Below are 25,824 nucleotides of genomic sequence, written 5' to 3'. Positions count from 1 at the left end.
ACACATATGCCAAATAGTAACAACACACATGTTCGAATTCGCTGATCGTTTCTTGTTCGTTTGTCCAGTACAGTCCCAGCTTAACACATTGCATGCGGGTATATTTCGCCGCGGACTTACGCGTGTAGCGGGCGTTTTTTCGTGAATTTCGTGGGAGTTTGGTATTCAGTAAAATCGCAATAAATCGATAACTACTTCGTTTTTCTCAACGAAACTTTTTTTTATTTTACACTTAAATATATGCTCTACGATTATTAAAAAAAAAAAACCATTCATGTGCTTCTTCATTAGAACTTATTTCATAACTGCTAGAAATAGTTCTTCGAGTGAACACTCGAGAACGTGGAATAATGTCATCATCGTCGCTTTCTTCGTTATCTTGACTTTCGGAATTATTATCATACGAAAAATCCGATAATGCATCAGCACATATTTCTTGATCACTATTTTCGTCACAATGGCTCGTTTTATCAATGTTGTAATCAATAATAAAAAAAACAAGCTTCAAATTTACGAAAACACGACTTGTACGTTCTGAAGCTATTAAATCAACTCGGCAAACTGAACTTCTAAAAAGAAGCAATGGAAATCGTTGCCTAGCAACACAAATACAAACACCGTATATACTTACAATGCCCATCGTATTTATACGATACCCGCTCTGCAGCACAAATCTACTAAATACGTACTTTTACGTGACCCGCGCTCTAGTGACAGACTGCAAAAAATATAAAAGTACGTTTCCCGCATGCAATGCGTTAAGATATTTCGGTGATCGGAGCGCGTCCGCCGTCCGCCTGTTCAAGGTAAAGTCACCGTATCGCGAAATCACGGCCAGAGAGAAATCACAGGCTCGCGCCGCGAAGGTACGGCCTTTAAGTTCTGTGTCATAACGCAGCCTTGGCGAGTTTTACGAGTTCCAAAGGCGAAGTGACGGAGTCTCGAGACAGAGGAGGAACCTTTCTTATCTGCGCGTGTAAATTTACCGAGGCCCTCGGCGCGTCGGCGGTCCTTTTCGTCGTACAATTGTGTTGTACAATTGCGCGATCGTACGGATCGGAAATTTTTCGCGTGTCGACTCAGCGAATGCGTCAAACGTCTCTTTTTCTCTCTCTCTCTCTCTCTCTCTTACCAATTTCCTCCGATACACGCGTCACGTGCGTCGCGCAGCGTACAACAAAGTGTACAGCCGATTGTGTGTACGTGACATTTTTCTAATCCGCCGGTCTCAAAATATAAAGTCGGCCGACGTTGCGCAAGACGTGCTCTTCTTGCCGCGAGAAGGAGAAAACGTGTCGCAAGAACGATACGGAGCCGCAGGAGATCGTCATTAGAGCCAATTCGGATGACATTACACTCAAAGTACAGATTACCTCTTTAAGATATGACTCATCCCTTATATCGAGCACGAAAAGAGCCGTCTGCTCGGCCGCGCGCGTTCTAGATTCGCACAAAATGGCCAGTCTTGACAATCAACGATCCTCTAGTCCGTGTCGGTCCTCTAATCGGCGGGGAAACCGATCGATTTGTAGATTCGCGTGTGGATCGATCTCGCTCCCGTTCGCGCGTCGAGGATCATCGGTCTCGTGAAGGAAAGGGTCTCTCTCGCGAGACTCGAGGTATCCATCCGCGAGGACGGAGAAAAAGAGAGCACACTTGCTCGTTAATTTTTCATGAAAGCCGACAGGATGTTGGCCGAAAGCCCACCGTGGACGGTGTCGGAAGTGTAACGAAATTGTCTGACAGATCGCGCGAAGAACGAGTCCGGCATAAGTCACGCGAGAATCACCGAAGAAAGCCGCGCGTTGGTGGAAGATTGGACAAAGACGAGGGGACTGACCCGACCAACCGAGGGTTTACATTACATTATTTAACCACACTTGCGCATCGGCCGATTAATATTCCGCCGGTCGAATCGCATGCGAATGTCGATGCCATTCATCGTCGCGAAGGGAGTCGATCAATTAGCGTGTCAGAGCCTCGCGCCTTCGCGTTATTCGCGGCGTGTCTCGGTGAAAATAAACTTACTTCCCGGGAAAACCTTCCCCGCAGGGAGAATCCTGAGTCGACATTTTCCGGACCTTTGATTCTACAATAAAGTAGGAGCTGAGATAGCACAATAAGTTGAATTCTAATGGCATTATTTCTATCTTGACCACGGCGTCTTAAATTTCCGTTCTCGCTGCTTTTGGCGTCAAAATAGNATATATATTGAAATATCGAGAGCATTTGTAGATTCAAGGTAGCATTAAGGTTTGATTTGTGGAATTAAAGGTTGAAGAGAAAGGTTTTTACTAGACCAGGGTAATTCCGATATTTGTGCCGCGCGGTTATTTACGTCACAGAAGTGAGAAAACATAGGAAGAGTAATTTACCCGTAACCACTCTGTTATATGCTTTTATGTTATGTTAGTATTGTGTTATAATTTCAGTATTTTATTGTTAATATTGACGAAACCCTCGTGAATTGAATCGATTTCTCATTGTAACAAGTAAGGCAATCGTATATTACGAACTACTTAAAATGATTACTGTAGAGAATGTAAAAGGCTTAATGATTATTTTGCGATGCGTAAGTGTAGAGGGATATTAAGGGATAGGATATAGCAAAATACAGATGCTTAGCTTTTTATTCTTCTTGTTCTTTGCTCAACTTGATGTCTTGTGCATTCTACCTGTTTGGGATTTATGCCGCGGTAGACTTTCTGTAAGGAAGTATTTCGGGTTTAGTTTATGTAATAAATATTGCAAATGTTATTACATTAATGTCTGTAAGACAGAATTTTTATTTATGTTAAACGTTTATAAATTACTTTTATTATTACTTTTTGTATATTTATTTTTCATTCTCATAACCTAATCAACATTTTATACCATTTTATAAGTTACTGTATCATTTTATGTCTTATTTATAAGTATTATTTGTAAATTTTTTATATGCCGGATATCCCACTCCTATGAGATATCTGGCAAAAATATGAGAGTTGCTAAAAGTTTTTCTGTTAAATATAAAAAGTAAATATTTCGTATTTCTAATTAATTTTTTTTATAATAGTAGACAATATACAGTATTTATTTGTACAGTTTTTATTTGTATAGTTCATTTGCTTTAAATATAATAAATAATACTTGATAAATTAAGTTTTCCTTAGGTGCGGCGTATGTAATATCGGAGTTATCCTATAGGCCGTCTAAATAGGCGCAAACTATCTTCAAGGTAGTTGGTCTGTGATAATACTGTTAAAAAGGTAATGATTAACTGGCAACACATGGGGAAGCTCGAAAGACTTATGCTAAACCTATAAACACGTTTATGAACATGATTTATGATATACAGCTTTAACACTATAGAGAATATTAATCAAACTTCAAACCGTCAATATCGACCATAAATCAAACTTATATAACTCATGAAGAAATTAAAAACTCGTGAAGAAATAAGCATTTTTCACGCTTTGACATATAATATTGTTAATTAGGATTGCCCACGTTAGACAATATATGTTTGTGAATATATCGTATGCATGATGCACGCTACTAGAGAAATGATCGTGACGTCGGATTTTTTTGTATTTTTTTTTTCACATTTTTACATTCTGATTATAGATCTTGAAGATTTTAAAACTATTCTATCTTTAGAGAAATGCCTAAGAGTGCCTGAGAGACAGAAAAGGAAACAGTAGAATATTGCCAGAATATTGCATGTACAATATTGCCAGATTTTTATAGGTTAGCTGTCATATATTTCAATCGTTATCAGAAACTGTACGCATAATTTTTCTGGAAAACTATTTCTGGAGAAAACTTCTAGATGGTCAATGATCTTATAATTTTTCACAATACTTCTACAAGTCCCTTATCGTTTTCTCGTTTTTCACCCAAAATCATAAGAATAGTTAGATCGCTAAAATTAAAAACGTAATATCGGAAGTCGTTTTCGCACCTATAATACGTGCAAATAGTGTTAACTTGAACATCAGTTACCCCAGCTCCGGTATCAATCTTCCTCTAATCAATCTCCTTTTGCATGTATGTAGATCGTGTCTCGATTAACGTGCTATTGAAATTTGAGAAGATTTTTAAGAAAATTAATTTACGGACCCACTGCCTTGAACCATCGAAATTCCGACTTGGGGAGGATCTCCGACCCTCCGATGAATGCAACGATTCGTTAAATATAATTCGAACTCGACAATTCGATGCGCAAAGCCGCGCGCGCGGCTCTGTTCGCGCAGACAGGAAGACGAGAGGATCGGACTTGGTATCGGCTCGAATGCGAAATGGATCGACGGCGAAACGCTCGATCCTTAGCGTAACGAGGCGAGGTTGCGGCGTGAGTCACGCCACTGCGGGAGAACATAAAGGGTATATTCATCCACGATATTTTCGCGGTGGTAATCCGATGCATCCCTGTCGCCCTTGAGCGCGGCGCGCCGAGCGCGCAGCCTTGGCTCGCTGATTCACTCCTCGGGGCGAGACTCGAGCGAGTTCCACTTCGAAAAACGAATCCCTTATCTCCGATGATAATGACTTCGCTCTTATCGCAAAAACGCGGAGGTCGCGCTTATCCCGGTATTTTCCCGATATTTTTCTCCTCTGAAATTCCACGCGTCTGAAAATCCGCCGGCTCTCGCGTATTTACCGGCCCCGTATCGCGTCGATAAGGAAAGGCTTTCGCAAGGCGAGCTTCGCAAATTGACATGCGTCTTCCCACGACCGCGATTCCTTCCGGTCGGATGAATGGAGAGTGATTCAATGCTCGGACACTTCCTCGCGATTCAGAAATTTCGTAATCCGGCCGAGTCAGCTTCTGAGAAGGCTGAGATTTTTATGAATGAGCGTAAGTATGTGCGCGTCCGTATTCACCTGTGCCCGTGTGTGGGAGTATAGGTGTGTCTCGCGCGTGAATGGGTTTCTTCTTCTCGATCGGTGTGTATACGTGCAGGTGTCACGCGTGCGTGTGTGTACCGCAGCACCGTACGATACTACGGCGATTGAATCAGCCAAGCGGCTTTCCGCGAACCCGATCGTGACTTGGCTCGGCCCCGCGCGCCACCGGTGAAGTCGCGCGCTAATTGACGCTGGTGGAAATGTCGCTGGAATTCAAGGTCCTCTCGGGTGGATGCTGATCGGCGTCGCCGGTGGCGATTGCCTTCAATTGATCGCGAGTGGGTGAAGTACACCGTGATGATTAACACGCTGGCAGCCATGGGGGCCAGCAGCGAGCGGCGCTATAATGTCGCCGCGTCTCGCTAATTTACGTGTAAGACGTGGCCAATTGCGTATAATGAATTAAATTTGTAGCCGACGGAGTACAGAAGATCCCATTAACGCCAGAAGTATCGAGCGGCCGTTTTTATCTTTTAGATTAATATCCCGTTCCTTGTGTAAAGGATGGGATTCTGGTGTCTTGTGACCCTTTTTCTCGATCGTCTCTTTTATTGCATGATTGATGAGGAGTCATGAAATTGTTGCAGAAATCTACCTTTTACAAAAGAAAAGTGGGTATTAATTTAAACAACAGAAACGGTCAGAAATAATCGCTCGGTACTTCTAGTTTTAACGTATTCCGTACACAGTAAATAAGTATTTTGCACACATGTTGAAACCGTTCCTTGTTAAAAATTCTATGTTACGTGTTTATGCTATCTCAATATTTTATATTGAGTCGATATTCAATATATATATATGTTAAAATAACACATTTTATATTTCAGTGTCGATTAACGTGTCAAGTTTGCATTTTGGCGTAGCATCTGTGTTACTTTTCAACATATCCATTTTTAACCCTTAGCTGACACACGTCAAAATAATAACGTACGTGCTATAGGGGGTATTTTGGACCCTAGCGAGAAAAAATGTGTATAGGTGTTTTATTTATTAATATTGGGTCAAGCCTCGACTAATACTAGGTGACGCCACAGAACCAAATTTGGCGCGCAGCTATGAAAAATTTGCGTTCAAAAACACTCTGGGGTACTTTTAACCCCGTGTGTCAGCTAAGGGTTAAATATTAAATAAACACGAAAATTTGGTGTGGGCCGTTCGGGACATGTGAAATGTGTTCAATTTAACACAAGATCTACTGTGTGGGTGCAATGTGAAATCGGGAATTTCCAATCGGGTACATTATGTTCGAATATTCGCATATTCATGACGGCCGACTGTTCGATGAATCAGCAATGATGGTTCAAGGCAGCAGTCGTGACGCACAGATATTCGGAAGTGATGCGCCCGATTGGAAATTTTCGATGTCACCTGTGGAATGAGACTGCACTGATGGAATGTATCGCGAATTGCATTTATTTCACTATATCTTTGGTGATGCAAACTTGAGTTCAGCGTTGAAATAATCAATGGAAATCAGCGTGGCGCAGTCATCGTATTAACGCACCGTTTGCCGTTTCCTTCGATGCGCGCGTGTATGCGCGTTCTCGTGGAGGTCGTAAAATCTCGCGCATTTTTGCCTCGGCGAATATCTCAATCGGTCATTGAGTCTTGAACAACGTTGTGCGGCGTAGCGACAGCTAAAAATAACGGAGACGACGATTACACATCGCGAGCGTGTAATTCCCTTACGGAAGACGCGCGTACGCGCGCGCGATTATGATTGTCCGGATGTTCCTTGTGTAATCGGAAGTGTACGGCGGAAAGATGCACGATACACTGAGGCGAAGAGCCTTGGCTGCAATTATTCTTTACGATCGCATGCATTCGTGTCGGGATGCGTTTCTCCGGGCAGAGCCGTGCTTCTTCCGCGGCGCGTGTCATTACCGGAGAACGGACCGCCTACATTCCGCGACCACCTATCAAGCTTAATTCCGTCCCGGGCTCTTTTTCCTTTCCTATACTAATAGAAAATTATAGTTAAATTAACGAAAAAGGTGGACAACCAGACGCGCTTTGCTAGAACGAAGTCGAATATCTGGTTAAAAGAACGATTGTGATTCTTATAACTGGAAATTCTGTTTCCTTCAACCGAAACACGTTTGGTCGTCCACTTTCTAATTAAATTATTTCCCTTGAGTCAAAACGTGTTTGGCGTCTACTTTCTGGTTAAATTGTAGATCTTATAACCAGAGATTCTCTTTTTTTCGAGCAAAACGTGTTTGATTGGCACACTTTCCGGTTAATTTAACTATAATTTTCTATTCTAAATGTATACTGAATTCGAAGTCACGTTGCAACCCTTCTCGAAACGGAGAACATCGTGTCCCTCCGAAGGATAATCGTCTGATCCGCGGATGATAGCGATCGATTAGCTCATTCCTTCGAAGTTATGTCACTCCCGACTTCTGTAAAACAGGCTCGAGCCATGGTCACTTAATTACGTCACTGATTGATCGCATGGTTCTCTTTCCTTTTTTTTTTCTCTCTAAAACATCCTCACGCGTCACCGTCTACGAACCAACGTCCGGTACGAGTCCTCCTGTCCTCTCTTCGCGCGAATTTCTCGCGAGCCTGTAATTTGCGTGTGTGTGTCGTTGCTGCGGTAATTGTGCAGCGAGACTCGAGTTAGGCACGAAACGTTTTATATCCGGGTTACCTTGAATCCCTGATTCAAGGTGTGACGTGGACGTTCACGATAATATTGTTTCGAAACTACAATCTGCGCTGATCTTACCGGTATTTGCGCCGTTAGCCTTGCAGATTCAAATGAATATGAGAGAGAGAAAGAGAGAGAGAGAGAAGTCAAGTAGTCGTATCAACATGTTTACAATCCAGAGTAATTAAGAAGTCAAATTAAGTATCGACGGGCTATATATATATGTATATTTGAGCGTACATTGTATATTGAGAGCGAGCGTGGCATAGCAAACAGCGCACTGATCTACTGTGCTTTTAGCAGTCCCGGGTTCGATCCAGGTGGAAGGCAAAATATTTTACGCTTGTGTCTCCTCTCGGAAAGAAGTGGCAACCTAACGGAGAGAGTGTCTTTGCCACTTCTCTAAAATCTTGCCGTTCGGAACCGGCGTTAAAACTGTAGGTTCCCATATACCTGTGTACAGTCAGCGTGCGCAGCACAGGCATATGAGAGAGATCGCCACGCTTCTGCAAAGAGGCACAGGACTTAGAAGAGGTATATACAACGCGGTTAACCTTTTGAGTGCTGAATACTCCCGGCGCGAGCAATCCGCGTGGACGGCGCACGCCTAGCGGTTTCGATCGCTCAGGGATGGAATACTTTTTTCGCTAATGTGAACTCTATTGATTGAATACGCAAGGCGCGACTACTTGAGTAATACGAGGGTTATTTTCGAACGTTAATTATTTTAATTAATTTTACGCAAGAGGCAAACCACGCGCCAAGCTAAATGCATATATGCGTCCGTATAGCTCACATCGATAGCTTCCGCTGGACGCATGTGTGTGTCCATAGTACTTAAAGGTTAATACGTTACGCGCTATATGAATTCGCGTTTTAGGAAATTAGTGCTGTACGGGAATTTTCCTCGCATAACGCGTATAATCTAAAGTAACAGGTTTGAAATGATTATTGCAATGCCAACTTTTATTTCCTATGTTATTATCAAATAGGACAGTATTTTAAAAATAAGTGGCATATAATATACGTAGTTGGTTAAAAAGAAAAACATATTACTAATGTATGTAAAAAATCTTTTATTTCATTAAAATTTAATAAAAATATAATCATACAAATTTATATATTATGTTTTTTAAAATTTTTTAAATTGAAAAATACTTCTCGTTATCGTTAGATTAAGAGTGACCGTGTCAAAAAACAAAACGACGATGAAGCGGAAGTCGGTGCGTTGTACGAAGAATCGCGTTATATGAAAACAGTAATCGCAATATCTTTGGCGCGTTATAGGAATTCGCGTTGTAAGAATTCGCGTTATACGAGAGTCCACTGTATATATATATCACAAATCGAGCGACATTTTCCCCTGCATTATAACGCTGATCTTCCTCGCGAACAACTTATCGCGTGAAATGCTCGAAACGTTCGTCTCCGTGACCCGGTTTTCACAGCTCGTCGGGATTTCGTGTTGCTCCCGCAGACGTGTCGTGACCACACTCTTCTGCCGCAGTCTGCAAGAGCGCGTTAATCTCCGTGCGGCGGTATCCTTCTAACAGCATTGCTGCACGTCATGTCGGTTATACGGCAAATTGCTTCGCGCTACGTCACTGCCTCGTCGAGGAGGCGTGGAGGAGATTACGAAGAATGCTCGATTTTTGAAGCGTCGTCAATTCGGTTACTGCATTTCACTATCATTTTATTCGCGATCCAGGGGGAATTCGTAGCGACTTTCATGTAGGGCCGCTGCTCGCGAGCGAACGAAGGTATCTGGGTCAAGCGTCGGCTCGTGTGATTAGCGGATAACAGGGATATAGCCAGCAAAGGTTCTATGCTAATGGGAAACTCGAGCGTCCCTTCCATGTAGGGATCCGGTTGGAATCGCGTCCGGGACGTTAGCCGCACCGGCGAATTTCATTTCACCGCTTCCGGCGTCCCTTCCTCGCGTCTGTCGACGATATCGACGATATCGTCACATCGAGTAGCTGTCAATCTGTCCGTTTGATTCGTCGCTGCACGCTCGACTAGGATGCTTGATGCGCGTGAACAAAATGCGTCTCGATTGTCGCGCGTGTCGTGTGTACACGTGACGCCCCTTATCAGATTGCGTTATCGACGATAACGCTCGCCACTCAGAAGATCGTTCCTTCTCCTCCGGCAGGTGTGTGACTTACGAAGGTACGAAGATCGTGAGCGACCGATGCGCTTGTAATTATCTGTATGTGACAATAGTTACGTCTGCGTCGCACACAATGTATATACGTGGACGACGCTCCGCTTGGTTGATATCTTGAAATCACGCACAAAAGAAATTGTCGAGATAAAGTTCTTGCGCGCAAGCTTCGGCCGGTGCAGATAAGATTTCTGGAATTGCCCGTCAGTCTATGCGATCGATGCATAGCCATTTTGTGCGAATGCACGAATGCTAGGTCGAACGGCCAGCGAATGCGAGAGGTTAACTTAAGCGTCAGGCGCGGTTTCTCGTCTCGCGATTCTAAAGGACGTTACCGTGTTTCCCGCATGTTAGCGAGCATGAATCACAGCCTTACCTCTTTCGACACGAGCGCTCGATACTTCGAACGCGTGGATTTTTCAGAAATTTATATGGCTTCTCGGGATCTCTCGCCCCACGCAGTGAAAATCATTTTGTATTTGTGGTAAAATCGGTCCTTGTTAAAAATTTTTCGTGTCAAATTTTTGACATACCCGTATATTAATTTGACATATTGTGTTTGTATTATTCGTTTGTATTTTGCGCTGAGTCGATATTCAACATGTGTAAGTATCAAAATAATACACTTTATGCTGCAATGTCGATGAACATGTTACGAGTGTTAATTTTCCTGAGTATTATTGGTGACATATTTTGTGCGTTACAATTTACAGACAAGTCTTGTGTTAATCACTCTCAGTAACGGTCGGCATTTAAACATTTAGACATTACGAAATACATGCTAGAGCGTAGAAGTAGTGTATATGTAAAGTAAATGACTTAAGATCCCGAATTTAAATCTTATCAATGGTAAACGTTTCTTTCAAATATGATACTGATCGAATCAATTAAATGGTACAGAAAATAGGAAGATTTCGAACGAAATCAATGACGGAATTTTAAGAACAACGTGATGAAAAAGAAACGAGAAATAAGATTTTTAATATGAAAATAACATTTGTTATATTTGACATTATAAATATGTAAATTATATATACAATATACAATTTGTTTCCAAATAATATCAAAATGTTACATACTTTGTGTTAATTTGTGACATAATATTTGTGTATATTTGTGTTTTCAATACATGCACTTTGTGTTAAATTAATACAAAAGTTTAGGTGGGACATGTGAAATGTGTTAAATTTAACACAAATTGTTTACTGTGCATAATCTTGCCATTCGAACAGCTTATCTATCTCCCTTCATCTTTGTTGGCTTTTGCGCTTGAGCAATTTCCCGTTATTTACGTTTAGTTCGACGACTCCCATCCGAGCTTCCGATCTTTCGGCCGGGGAAATAGGAACTGCGCGAGTGCACTGATTTCTCGTGGCACACCTGTGCAAATAATCGTTAACGGTACTTCGCTTTTCCGACACGTTTCTCGCCGTCTTCGACGGTGTCAGTTTCGCGGCGGTTTCCGCGTTGCTCGCGGTTGTGCACGAGTGTCGCGGAGAATCGCGCGTGATTCTGGACAAAGCGCACTTTTTCTCCGACACGCCGGCTGCCGTTCGATTATAGGATTTCCAAGCGGTCGCTCGTAAAATAAAAGGAAGGAGTGCATAAGCGTCGAGCGGCGCACCGGCCTTGAAGAGGTCTTTGTCGACGCGAGCGGCATCAGTATTCTACGCCCTCGCATCTCCTTCCATACGCTGTTTGAATATAAAAGACATCCCCGACTACCCCGCGCCGCGCAATTTGTATAATATATTCTCGCGCGAGTGAACTCGCGGTAGTTTTGATTATTTTTCCTCTTCTGTATATAAATGGCGCGAAACCTTCTGGGTACCCTCGAAATTTCGGTCCTACATAAAGGCCGGTATTCATAGTCGGATCTTGTATTTAAGACCGTCTTAAGTTCATCTTCAGATATTTCGTGGCCAATGAAAGCCGTACAATATCTGAAGATAAACTTAAGACGGTCTTAAATATCAAGTCCGATTATGAATACCGACTTAAGTCTACTTAATTCTATTAAGCCTTCGAGTGAAGAAAACGAAAATAACTTCCCATTTGTGGTATTAAAGGAGCATTATTAGTGTTTTTTGATGCTACAAATGGAATTTAGACTTCCCGGGTAAGGGGAGAGGGATTTTAAATTTTACATTGCCTTCAAGTGGAGAAAACGGAAATAACTTTCCATTTGTAGCATCGAAGAGAACACGACAGAATACCTTTATAAAAAAATATAAAGATCTTTGAAGATTTAATATAGAAGAGAAATTTTTACTCGGGTCTTCATGTATCCTAAGTCGAGAGTTTGGGCCTGCTTTCGATTTGAATTTTCTAACATCTATAGGTTCTAGCATCAATGTAGATTTAATTTATATGGAAATTGTAGTCTTATTCAGCACCTCTAAATGATAGGAATCACACAAAATACCACTTGCAGGTTCTAAAGAGGATCGCGACGAAATCTCATAAAACCCTTCTTGGGTCTTCTAAACCTAATCTGTTTTTCTAATATATTAATTATTCGATAAGATAATTTTATATTTGATAGTAATACTTTCTTACACACACACATATAAAAATGTCATGTATGTAATACTTTCTTACACACACACATATAAAAATGTCATGTGTACAAAATAATATTGAATTAATTCCTATTGACAATATTATTGTAGTTTGTGTTTGATGATGACATGATTACTAATAATGAAATGTATAAGGATATTTTTGTAAATCAACAAAATCTTGAATAATGATATTAAGTTAACGATTGGAAATTCTTTTTATAATTCTTAAATTGTAATAGTAACTATATCTCCAATAATTATATAATAAAACGTTTCTGTCTTATAAAAGCTGATAGGTGATATTTGTCTTCCTTATAAATATTACATATTTTAACATAAATTAATTAAATTATGTTTACTAAATTTCTATATTTATCATATTAATTAATTGAATAGGATTAAAAATGGCTTAAAAAGGAGTTTTGATTTACTTATATTCGGTTTACTTATATTGTAAAAAGTTAAGAAGTATTATGGTAGGAGCAGCAAACCATCCAAATAGAATTTACGGACTTTAAATAGAAGTTATAAGTTAAATAGAATGAAAAGAGGTTACTATAGGCTTCACAGTATCTAAGTACTTACATCTAAGGCTTTACATGAAATATTGAGGTCGAAAGTAGAGCTACAATTTTAGTTAGGAAAGTTAAGTAGAATCAAACGAGGTTCATACAGGCTTCGGAGTATCAAAATAGGCGTTAAATAGAATTTTTAGGTCGAAAGTAAGATCGAAATTTCGATTCGGAATAAGGGAAAGACTGGTGGCGCTAACTCACGCGAGATCTTTTCTCTGTGAAAAACGGTCTCATCGTTGAGCGATAAGCTGGAATCACAGATTGTCCTCACGGCGTGATGTCACAGTGAAAATATTGAGTCTAGCGCGAACAATATCAATCAGCACGTATCGTAATCGTATCGTCTCGCGACTTTATCTATCGCGATTCGCAGTCTCGTCACGTTGCATCGATAGGAAGCAGACTGATCCGACAGATAGATGCGAGCGTCGAATAATGTAATATCGGTGCCGACGCATCGCTGCATATTATCGCGATTATGCCGTTATGTCTTTATCCTTTTGCGGATTCGTCGACCGACCGAAGATTCAGACTCGTGAGAATCGCGGACAGGCGCGGCGGGACCGGCGAAATTTCCGCCCGGGAAATGTCCAGGTTGAATAACGAGCGTGAGTTTCCGGCACCGATCGGGCCGATCTGAGATTGGCAAATTGCAAGTGATAGACGGCCGTGATTCATCGAGGAGAAAGAACGAGGAGAACAAATTGAAAGTCTCTGGTTGATTCAACCAGCGCGGAAGTAAGACGATTCGGCTCGAGTAGGCGCAAAGCGATCGGTCTGTCGCGTGAGTCATTGGGGTGCGAACGACGCGAATTTTTCTTGTTTTTCTTTTCGTTTTATCGCCGAGACGGACATTATGTCGTCGTTCTGACAGCCATCAATGCCAGTCGAGCGGCCGGTTTAAAGGTCGGCGCAGTTGTTACACTGAAAGGAAAATAGCCACAAAAATAGTAATAGCAACGTAAGGTTATTAACACTGACACTATAGTAACTTATTAGAAAAATAGTTCTCTTGACAATTTTTATGGTTAAAATGAAAAGAGGATATTGCTATCCTCGAAAATAATTATATTTTTTTTTTCGGTGTAACCGTTAGAACACGCGCTTTGCTGAAAAACTCGAGCTAGGTGCTCGAAAAGCCCCGGGAGTGACGCGATCTCGGCGAAATCGTTTTGCCGAATGAATATTTAAGCGAATTAAGATTAACGGCTAGGCGCGGCACACAATTTGTAAGCGATCTTTCCGTGTAACCACAGGCTATACCAGCGCGCAGCGCGTTGTGTAACGCGGACGCACGTGCTGTCCCACGTGTCACAGATTACATAAATCACGGACGCGCACTCGCGAAAATCGGAAGAGCACTTTCATTAAGAAATCAGACGAGTCACGTCGGCACGTGACGGTTATATGGCTCACGTCACGATCGGAACAGCAACGCGGCGTTTTGTTTGCAATTACCGCGAAGACAGCGGGCGAGCGCGCGAAATTATCGAGCAGCGCTCATGGCTTCTTTGTCCCAGCATGCAATTCGATTTATTTCCGACACGTTCGCAAGCGTTTCCTTTACTTCCTCGGCTCATCTTCTCGAACTTCCTAGTGGTCTCCGCTTAAATCAGCCGTTCAATTGACCATCCGCGAATTTATTCACTTTAGTCGAAATTTTAATCCTACATTAAGTCTACTTAGTTCTACATTAACTCTTCAAGTGGAGAAAACGGAAATAATTTCCCATTTGTAACGTCAAAGGAGCACAATAGGAGACCTTTAAAGACTTAATGTAGAACTGAATAGACTTGATGTAGAACTAAAATTTTGATCTCGGATGTTCATTCAAAAGAGACCAGCCGAGTCGAAATTTCGGTCCTACATTAAGTCTATTTAGTTCTACATTAAGTCGTCAAGCGGAGAAAACAGAAATAACTTCCCACTTGTACACGGATAAAATATTGTAGCGAAAAGTACCACAAAATTTTGTAATATTGGAACATATCGGAATTATGATTGAAATTATGATATGCGTATTGTAATCTTTAGTGATGTGTACAATGAAGTACGTCATTAAAAATTACAATATACATCATAATTTCGGTCATAATTCCGATATAGTCCAATATTATAAAATTTAGTGGTAATTTTTATTACAATCTTTTTTCCATGCACTAATAGTTGCTTTCTTGGCGCTACAAAGAGAATTTAGATCTCCAGGAGGGAAATTTTAAATTCTATATTGAATCTTTAAATGAAGAAAATGGAAATAACTTCCTATTTATAGCATCGAAGGGAATACAATAGAAGATCTTTGAAAACTTCGTGTAGAATGAAAAATGTCCCCCCGGGAGGTCTAAGTTCCCTTTATGGTATCAAAGGAACATTATTAGTGCTACAAATAGGAAGTTATTTCCGTTTTCTTCTTGAGGGCTTAACGTACAACTAAATAAACTTAATGTGAAACTGAAATTTCATCTCGGGCGGGTCTCTCGTACTTCTTATTCGGCGCTTATCGCGCGCGCAATTCGAAAGTGATCGATCAATTTGAAAGAACGACGCGCACGACAGCACAGTCCAAGTGCCGTTATCTATGGCATTAGCAAATGCCATTGCTGCTACGTGCCTTATCAATAGATCCGCTGGCCCAATAGATACGCCGCTTCTAATCGTGCACCATGATTTTTAGTCCATTCTCGTTCACGTATGCCCGATAATACACAACCGATCGTTCGTGCCTGAGAACAAATACGCGGAGCGTGTTTGGCGGGTAGCGGAGAGCACTGCGTCTTCGCTTTGTTCGTCGATTCGCGCGTCGAAAGATATCGAGCCACGCGTGTCTCATTACGCCGAGAAGGCGCAATTTTTGCGTCTCAAGGCTCTAGGCGATGTACCGTTATACATTCGCCAGATTTCGTATACGCGGTGCGTCTCCCATCGGCCGCGATCGTCCAGCTATTTATATGTTTATCGAACGGCGGGAGGTCCCGGCCTGCTCTCGACGACGAAACGACTCGCGCCACCGATTCTTCCGCGAAGGGAAGAGATCCTCTCCTCTTTTACGATCGGTTTGATCGGGAGGGCGAGAATGCCAAGCAGGCGTTCGCTCGTACGTAGAAAGAACGAACGATCCGAGCGACGGATTGAGCGACGATGAGAGAATGTCTATGGCGGGTCGTTAATATTCCGATGACGGGCCTCGGTCCGTGTCCGGACTGCGGATCCGCGATGACGAAGGCCAGCATGCACGATCTCGGTGTATTTCCGTGTCGAGGCACATACATTATTTACAATTTCCTAGTATAATCGGTGTGCGAGAAGAAGATACTCGAGCGCAGTCCTCGATGACTTGGCATCTTGCCGAGCGCTACTGGAGCACCGGGTTGCTAGGATCTCGGGTCGCAGAGAATGAACCTCGTCGAGCTGACACGCTGTCGGCAGCGCGAGTTATTAGCCTTGCTACACGGTGGACAATTCCGTTGGAAACGATCCACTGAAATTTCGTGTTACTTTATAATAATGTGAATATGTTAAAAGGTGGTATACGTTAACATTTGCGTGACAATTGTGAATGTTAATTCGATATATTGTATTTGTGTACTTTTTAACACATTCCCTGAAGTTAAAGTGACACAAAAATGTCAGCGGACCGTTTTTAACACGAGAATTTTCACTGTGTACACAGTAAAAGGCATTTTGTATTTATGTTAAAATCGATTTTTGTTAAAATTTTTGTGTTCAATTTTTAACGCATCTGTCTGTTAATTTGATATATTGTGTTTATGTTATTTTAATATTTCGTGGTGAGTCCTATACCTAAGCGGAGCAAATAGTCACGATGACGTCAAAATGACGAGATAATGATCGAATCGTGATCGAAAAGTGAATTTTTATAGTCATTTTCTCGTCATTTTGACGTCATCTTGACATCATCGTGATTTTCTATTCTGCCTTCTGGGTAAGTTCAACGTGTGTAGGTATTAAAATAATACACTTTATATTTCAGTGTCGATGAACATATTAATTTTGTGTCAATTTTTGGTGTCGATTTTGGTGTCAATATTTGTATTATTTTTCAACATATTCATCTTGTGTTAAATTAATACAAAAATGTGTGCAGACCGTTTAGGAAATGTATTGAATTTAACACCAAATTTTTTACCATGTATTAAATTTTGAATATCATACACGTTTCTTATGAATGCACTTATCATGTGCAATAATATATCTTTTCTTATCATATGCAGCAACATATATTAACTTTTTATTAACGTAAAATGGGAAGATCTTCCGCATTGTCGACTATATGTTAAATTCGTTCGATACATCCTCTTTTTTCCTCGCTTCTTATGTATAGAATGATTTAGGAAAAAAATAGTAGAGGAGAATCAAAATATTTTGAGAGACAAATAGTATTCGGAAAGCGTACATGAAAACCGTTTAATACGGATGAATCGGCGAAAAGCGAGTTTGAGAGCGACTTTGATCATTCTCACGGGAGACAAACTGTATTTGCATCGTCGGCATGTCGGGTCTCGACTACACTCAGAATAACTTTTACGTAAATGTCGGACGATATATTTCTTTCCACTTAAATATGCATATACACAGACGTCAAAACGGTAATTATCGTTTGACATTGTAAATGACTTTTTTTTATAGTCTGTGCATAAAATAGCCGTATCACATGCAGTGACGTGTAACGCAGCCGCATAAGTCAGATACGCTCATGCTTTTTGTGTGCATTTCAAATAACGTGTTTTAAATATTACGTTTTATTCAACGTATTTAGAACAACGTATGAATTTTTAACCTGGTTATTTCTCGATTATTTTCTAACACCAAGCGGGATGATCTCCACGCGGTAAAAAATATCTTGTACTTGTGTTAAAATCGGTCCTTGATGAAATCTTGCGTTACATTTTTAACATAACCGTGTGTTAATTTAACATATTGTGTTTATGCTACCTCAATATTTTACGTCGAGTCGACATTCAAGATGTGGTGTACGTTGCAAATCTAAATGTGTTACTTTAGCTAAAGCTTTTCTCACATATTTTTTGCTGTTTTAAATCACGGCATTCAATACGATTGGACGTGCTAAATAATAATTTAACACGATCAAGCGTTTTAATAGCGTAACCTGAAACGGCAAGAAACATGTAAAAAGAGCTTCGGTGAAATGTGTCATTTTTAGCCGTTTGCGCGTGTAAAAATAACATACTCGGATTTGCGGTGTAAGTATTAAAATAACCACATTTTCTATTTCAGTGTTGGTTAATATATTAATTTTGCGTTAAATTTTCAATTACTTTCGTGTTACTTCTCGACATGTTCATCTTGCGTGAAAATAACGCGAAAATTCGCGTGTACCGTTCGGGACGTGTGAAACGTGTCAACGCACAATTTTTTCCTATGCGTTGTCACCGCGCCGACATGCCGAGTCGCTATTATTTTCGCGGCCGGCGGAACCGCGATAAACGCAACGCTCCCGATTTCCACGAGTACAAGAACATCAGATAAGACAAAGCGATGGCTTCGGCCGCGCGTTTACCTAAACAGATAATTACTTTGTTATCGCGCCGTGTAGCGCGCGAAGGTGTACCGATGAAGAACCGTTGCGCGCACAAACTTTCCAAGTGAAGGACGAGAAGGGAAGAATGAAAATTCACGCGAGCTAACGCGAGTTCGAAGACGGCTTTTTATAGAATCTACGACATCGCTAAGTAGCCGCTGACGAGATAACCCGATACAGTCGGCGGGCGTATCAGCAGATTTAGAGATAAACGTTTTCTCCGGAATATGACACTCGCGCGAATCGAAGGTGCGCGTATCCAAGGCGAACACACGCGCGCGATCCTGCATTACTCATGTGTGACACACGAGGATTACATAGTTCGAGGCGTCCTTTCCCCTCTCTTTGTTCCTTCCCTGAGCCGACGCCAGTTCGTTGTGCGCCTTTTCGCGAACTTGTTGCGTAGCCCATACGCTCGCTGCGAGTCGCGAGCCAGCGGAAGCGAAATTCGGTCCGTCGGAGAATAAAACGCTCACTTACCGCGGCGGTGTTGTCGCTGATCATGACATTGGACGGCGCCGCTTCCGTGTTCGCGCACAGTACCAACAGTGCGATCGCCATTAGGTGGCCGTCGACGCTTCGCCGTCGCGAGACGATCCCGCTCCACCTGGTCATAGTTCCAACTTGACGTCGCCTCGGGTGCTCGCTGTGCTCTGAACCGCGCGTGTTCCCGCGCTCCTCGTCCTTTTCGCTCTCGGGCGGTCTCGCGCGAGATTTTTCCGATGGCAGTCGCTCCGCACCCCGGGAAACACTGAATGCGCACACACGTGCTTCACCCACCCCAGCGGGAAGACACACTCTCTCTCTATCGCGCGCTGACAGCTCGAGGATCGTCGGGCCGACGTCAGAGCGGATGATCCATGCCGGGGATCGACCGAGTGACCGCGCGGCTCTGGAAGACCGATGATCCTCTCTCGTTTAGGCAACCTCGTCCTGTCGCTCGTCCTTCGCGGGACCAGTTCCAGCGCGAAGAGGGTAGCGATCTTTCTCTTTCTCTCTCGACGCACAGCCGTTCTCAGCGGTGCTTCTGGCGGAGCACCGGCTGGCAGGGTGGTCTGAAACGTCGTTGCCACGACACTATCGATCTCGTGGTGTTTTCCCCGCTGGTAGGCTCCTTCGCTCTGTTGCTTCGAGCGTGACTCCTCGGCGTGTGTGTGTGTATGTGTGTGTGTGGCACGCACCTCGGATTCGATTTTCACCGACGTAGACCTCCGTCGGCCGCGGAGAGTTCGATGAAACGATCGAGGAGGAGAAAAGGGGGCAAATTAAGAGGACGAATGAGAGCGAAGGAGGAAGGAGAGAGAGAGAGAGAGAGAGAGAAAGAGAGGTCGATAGTAAAGAGGATGGATCACTGTAGCGGTCCGAGGGAGAGGAGCACCGAGCGCGCGGGTATCACGGAGCTGGTATCGGAGTCCAACGCCACTCTGAATCATAATCAGGCTCTGCTCTGTCTTTTATTGAGGCCTCCCACCACGCTTCGCGATCGCCACGGTCGCCAATCGCGCGCGGCGCTCCTACACGTGTACGCACATGTCGCTAAGCTACGTGCGTGCGCGGCGAATTAGTCAGATCGGGTGCAAAGGATAGTCGCCGGATGATACGAATTTCGTGTCCCTGTCTCGACCCTCCCCCTCCGCCCTCACCGAGAGATCCCACCCGATCATCCCTCATTGATTTACCGTTCGACGCACCGACGCGTCGTCTCGCGGCCGCAACGTTTGCATTGCAAATGATCGCGTTCACGCGATCTTCCACTCTCTCGGCGGAGGTACACCGAGAGGTACACTGAGAGATACTCACAGGTGGTCTCCGATTCTCATCTCTGACGGATGACGGCGACAAATGAACTCACCGATCACGCGTGATAACGTCGCGTCCGGCTGACCGACGACGAAACACTCTGCCCTCGCGGGGTTCCCCTTTTCTCTGGAGTTCACGAAACGGAGCGGATACACACCACTCGAGATCCTGATTGCGTATTCAAAGGTTCCTCGCTATCGCGTCTAGACGAGGAGATAGAACTCGTATATCGGGGGTATTTCACGGGCGACTTGGTGAGTCATTCGGATTTTAGGTCGCTTTCCGTCCCGAAGAATTCCTTTCGCCCGGTGCCGACGACCGCAGCTACGATCCTGATTTGGGATCGGCGCATGAATCGCGAATGCAGATGAGCGGAATTTCTACGATCCTTCCCGAGTCGACGTTTTGATGCTCCCCTAACGCTCTTAAGGATAGTTCGCGCCTGCTTAGACGGTCTGCAGACTAATAAAAACCTACTCCGACGACACTTTCTAACTTCTCTCTTGAATCTCGGATTCTACACGGAAAGAAATTGGTCTCGCACAAATCAATGATAGATATTCTCATATATAAGCGAGTATAATATAATCTTCTTGGACCATTTTTAGTCTTGATTTGATTCAATTTGTATTGATGCAAGTATTACTTGCACTCAATTCAAGACTGAAAATCTTCTAACGATATTATAATATTATTGCTTATATATGAGAATATCTAGCATTCGTAAGACTATTTTTTTCTATGTACAGATTGAATTTTAGTGTTGCCTTCAACTACTTATTTCGACGCTAAAATAACGAAAACGGAAATTTTAGACTTCATCAGGGTCAAAAAGGGATTATGTTATATTATTAGAACTGAAATTGAGCCTATTTTGTTGTTTTGGTTCCTACAATGTTGTAGAATTGAAGGTTTAACGTAGAGCCAAAATTTCGACTCGGGCTTCAGTCGTCCAACTGAATTCGATTTGATTTGCTCGCTTGATTATGCGTTCATGTTTCCAAGATAATTATCAAAGTGCAAGTAATTACTATGCGCGAGTCTCTCGTGTCGTTCATTAATTGAACAGCAGTTTATCGGCGCGTGCAATGATAGGTTGGTAGGCGGATAGATACGTGAAATTTTCCCTCTCAGTCAAACGCACCGACAAAGGATATCTATGTATATCAGCCGAAACCGCGAGTCGTGAGCGAAATTTGAATACAAATGGCCACCCCGAGTACATCGAACGAATGAGTAAGCATTGGTCTCTTTGGTGTTCGCGACTGCCGCTCTGCGTTTCGTCAATGAGTAAATAATAAAGTAGCCTTACTCATCATTCTCCACCGGAACGGTTCATATTTACATTGTGATTTTTCGATCCGTTCGTTGTACGAGGGTGAGTCAGATGAAAACCTTAAATATCTTATTTTTTTTTGCATAATTTATCGAACAAAACCGGCACGCAACTGTATCATTTTTCTACGGAGTCTCCCTACTATTGCAGAGTCTACTATTCAAGACGAGTTCTCCAGCGCTTACAAAGTTCATGCATTCATCTGGAGAAAATGTTTGTGGTCCCGTGCGCAACCACCTGTGCATCATCCGTTGTACCTCTTCGTCAGACCTGAAGGTTTTTCTCTCATTGCCCTTTTTGAGAGGCCCAAAGATGTGGCAATCATCGGGGGTGAGATCTGGCTGGTACGGCGGATGTGGAAGCTAACGAAGTGCAGGTTTCGAATGGTTGCAACCTTTCCAATATGGGGCCGAGCATTGTTGTGTTGCAACAAGAGACGTAATCAGAAGTCCACGTTGTTCGGATTTGATTGCAGGTCGAAAATGATTTCTCAGAAGATCCGTAGTGACACATCGGCGACAGTGTTTCTCCTGGACATTTAGCGGATTTGAAATTAAATGCTGCATTAACGGCGGCGCACGCGACCACAAGACATTTTTTCTAGAAGAATCCATGCATCTTGTAAGTGCCGGAGGATTTGTTTTGATCACAATGAAGACTACGTGGGAAAATGACATAATTGTCCGCCGCTTTTGTGTGTTTTAATGAATTATGAAAAAAATATATTTAAGCTTTTCATTCGATTCACCTTCGTACATCTGGCCGCTCGTCTCGCTCATCCACCTGTGGTCGCCGAGAGATCCCACACGAGGTTCCGGCGGGTTCTTCTTCTTACGCGAGCGAAAGATTTTTCGTTCTTCTCATTCTTCACGTACGTGATTGTCATGAAAACACTTTCCAAAACGCGCGTCTGTTGTGATTTCAAGAACAAAAACAAAGAAATATAGTTGCTGGCCAGAATGGGATCCCCGTTCCGCGAAGAATCCTATTTTTGTTTCAGCGAAAGGTAAGAGAAGACGTGATACCTTTTCTTAGATCCTTACCCCCCTCCCCCTCCCCCTAACTTATATGACCCGGAGATTCTATCATTGGTTAGGAATGCATTTGCATTAATTCGTCCATTCGGTCTTGAGGCCGTTTAAATGCAGACGAATGCAGCTCGTAATCCTATTTGGGACGTTCCGCGAACTCTCTGGCTTTAATAAAAATTTACTCGTGTACAGGCTCCGTTCTGACTCACTGCACGGAAAAAAACCGCTGTTGAATCGATAGAATTTCCAATAACACGCGTAATTGGAGTTAATTGGAGTAGATCCTCTTGATTAGCAACGTCATAGGAACTAATACTTTAATTATTGAAGCAATGCACAGCATAGTAATTTCGATGAAATTCGCCATTGAGTCAAGATTTACTCCAATTACGCGTGCTGTTGGACATTCTATTGATTCAACGGCACTTTTTTTTTCCGTGCAGTGAGTCAGGACGGAGCCTATACACGGGTAAATTTTTATCAACGTCGGCGAATGGACCAATTACACTGCTGTTGGAAATTTTATTGATTCAACGGCATTTTTTTCCTCCGCGTTACGGAAAAGTACGTCAGGGAGAAATTTGTCGGCCGCCTTTTCAATTGGATCGATCCTTACGAAGAACAACAAGTTGTCGGTGTTTTCTTCTTCTTGATTAATCATGAGCGAGATAATGAAATCACGGTGCCGTAACGCGCAAGGAGATCAAGTTTTATTTTCATCTTTGCATCGAGGAAAGGAATTCTATTCTGGAAACAGTTGGCTTCTTCGAAAACATATTATGCGATCGCACGAGTGTATATTTTTTAGCTATTATCTATTCGCAATTATTATACGTGATAAGAGCTCGCAAATGATGGTTATTTCGTCGATTTCCGTGAAACGATGCCCGCCGGATCAACAGTCACAATGTAAATCTGAGTAGCTTATTTTGCGGACTTTAACATGACGTATCGCACGGTATCATCGATTTTCTTCATACTTTGCGTCTTTTGCAGTCGAGCGGAGAATTTCTCATCGCGCGCGCGACAGTTTCAACCTCGAAACAGTCATCCGTTTGTCACCGAGTTGAAGAGCCACGTCTTTTTGTACTTTTTTCTCGTTCACACAACGCGCGAGGCTGCTCCGTGAAAAGGTCAAAAGCACTTTGTCCCCGAGGTCAGGTCCCCGGCAGGTGTGCCTGCTCTCCGATAGAGAAAGAACGAGAAGAGAGGTCGACGAAGACATCAGCTCGAGACGATCGCATCCCGTGCCGCGCCCAAAAATCATATTCCGCCGATCCTTGTTTATTTCCCTTCCTTTTGTCAACGTATATGCTGAGTATAATCCTAATAGCTTATCGATCCAGCCGACTCACCTCCGATACCTGCGAAGTCGTTCTTCTCGGCTTCGGTTCACCTGGTCAAGGTAGTCGCGTCGCAATCGCCCATTTCCAACAGCGAAGTGGTAGCTTGTCGAGCGCAGGGATGTTGTGATATTGTATTGACATAATAATGGTATATCGATACGTTTTTTTTTCAATACCGCACGGGAAAAAATTTAGTTGCATTAACCGAAAAGAAAATAATTAGATACATTCTGGTTGAAGGAAACCGAATTTCTGATTCTTATGATCCAAATGTGATTCTTATAACCGGAAATTTCAATTCCTTCGAATAAAATATCTGGTTGTTCCCTCTTTCCGGTTAATACAATTAAACTTTTTTTCCGTGCGGGTATTTTTATATCGATGTTTTCTTTCGCTATTCGTATCCATATCGATCCTACTTAGTTTCGATCTTCTTTTTGTAACTGATTACTCAGTCGATCGCGTGGTTTTGCCTTATGAAAATTAGTCTAACATACTACTAGTCATACAACTTATGTTTCAAGCCTATTTTTCTATTTTTATCATTTGTGTTACGTTAATTTTACGGTTGTTTATCGATTATTGACGTAAGAGGAAAGCGTCCGGACCTTTTAACAAACGCGGAGTCGACCACTTTTGATTAGATACCCGTTGTATAATATTAGTATCGATATTTTCATGACGTCACAATACCCCTAATTGAGCGTAATTACAAATTTTCCAACATTCATAGATATTACCCGCTGGGAAACATCATTAGCTGCGCTTCGAGCGTTCATTATCATCAACTGCGTCAAACTTTTTGTGACGATTATGCAAATGGCGCTATTTTCATTACGCGAGCTTTTTGCTAACATTATCAACAGTCGTCATCGACGAGTCTTCGGTGACTCTTGACGTCTTATTTGAAAACATTTCGCAACTTCTGTTATAATGTACGATATTTTACGTAAGAAGATGCTCGAAGATCAAAAGGCTGTGCTCCGCTTCTGAAAAACTAAAGCGATACTCGGATTAATGTGTCGTTCTGTGAAATATCTGGAAATTAACGATAAGTAGCATGGAAGTTCCATTCCGAGGAATAGGAAGTGATAGATAAATTATGTTAACCGCAGGCTACGGAAACTAACCGTTGGAAACTGCTTATGAAAACTACTCATCTCTTGCGTTTATAAGTGAATCATCGTCGTGCGTTTCTTCGTAGAGAAGCGGATACTCGGAACGTCTGTCATCCATCGCGAAATCGCGACTAAACGTTGTTTTATAAATATTTACGCTCTTAATTAACCCTTCGAGAGATTACAAGATGCGGAACGCACTTGACGAAAAATTCCACGTTCGCGATAGTGAATCGAAAAGAGCGTAAAGAAATGAATCACATCCCGACGGTTGCGCGTTAGAATTTTCGTTTGAACGGCGTCAATAGGCGACGAACGATGCGCTTCATCGGCGATGTCGAAATTCTCGTATTCACGATGGAATTTGGCTGATAATGCGAGGTCAGGAAGCCTCTTTCCGGCGTTGGTCAACACCTCCTTCCACGGGCGCACCGATATGCCGCGGCACTTGTTGCACGATAAATATTGAAGGGTCGCCTTCCTTGCGGCCGATGAGTCAGCGATTGTCCGGCGATCGTATTCTCGGTAGAGTTGATCTTATAAAACCGGCTTTTTCCTTCTCCTTTGTAGGAATCCCTCGATATTGTGACATCATATAAATAAGCGAAACACACGAAGGGCCGCGCCGTTACTAAATCTCGATAATAATATGGAAAAAATAATTTCAGTTTCCACAAATGAATAGAGACTGAATGGAAATTCAACGAACAGAAAATGGAAACTCGATGATAAGAAGTGAAAACTGAATGATAAGAAATATCTCTAAGATATAAGAAATGTC

At 42.5% G+C, this 25,824-nt stretch overlaps 1 protein-coding gene across 4 annotated transcripts in view; it reads right to left on the bottom strand.

Moving 5' to 3' along the window:
- LOC106744935 (matrix metalloproteinase-14) overlaps window positions 1–19,828 on the bottom strand; it is a 36,156-nt gene extending 16,328 nt beyond the window's left edge. For all 4 annotated transcript variants that reach the window (XM_014620106.1, XM_014620107.1, XM_014620108.1 and 1 more), the window contains exon 1: window positions 18,893–19,828. In XM_014620106.1, coding sequence (XP_014475592.1) covers window positions 18,893–19,027 — 135 coding nt within the window. In that variant the 5' untranslated portion in view covers window positions 19,028–19,828. The remainder of the gene's footprint in view (window positions 1–18,892) is intronic.
- Between the last annotated feature and the right edge of the window lie 5,996 nt (window positions 19,829–25,824).

Source organism: Dinoponera quadriceps, unplaced genomic scaffold (genome assembly GCF_001313825.1).
Source record: "Dinoponera quadriceps isolate SergipeBrazil2010 unplaced genomic scaffold, ASM131382v1 scaffold1432, whole genome shotgun sequence".
Lineage (NCBI taxonomy): Eukaryota > Metazoa > Arthropoda > Insecta > Hymenoptera > Formicidae > Dinoponera > Dinoponera quadriceps.
Note: the sequence above shows the minus strand (reverse complement) of the source record. Positions and strands in the feature narration are given on the sequence as shown.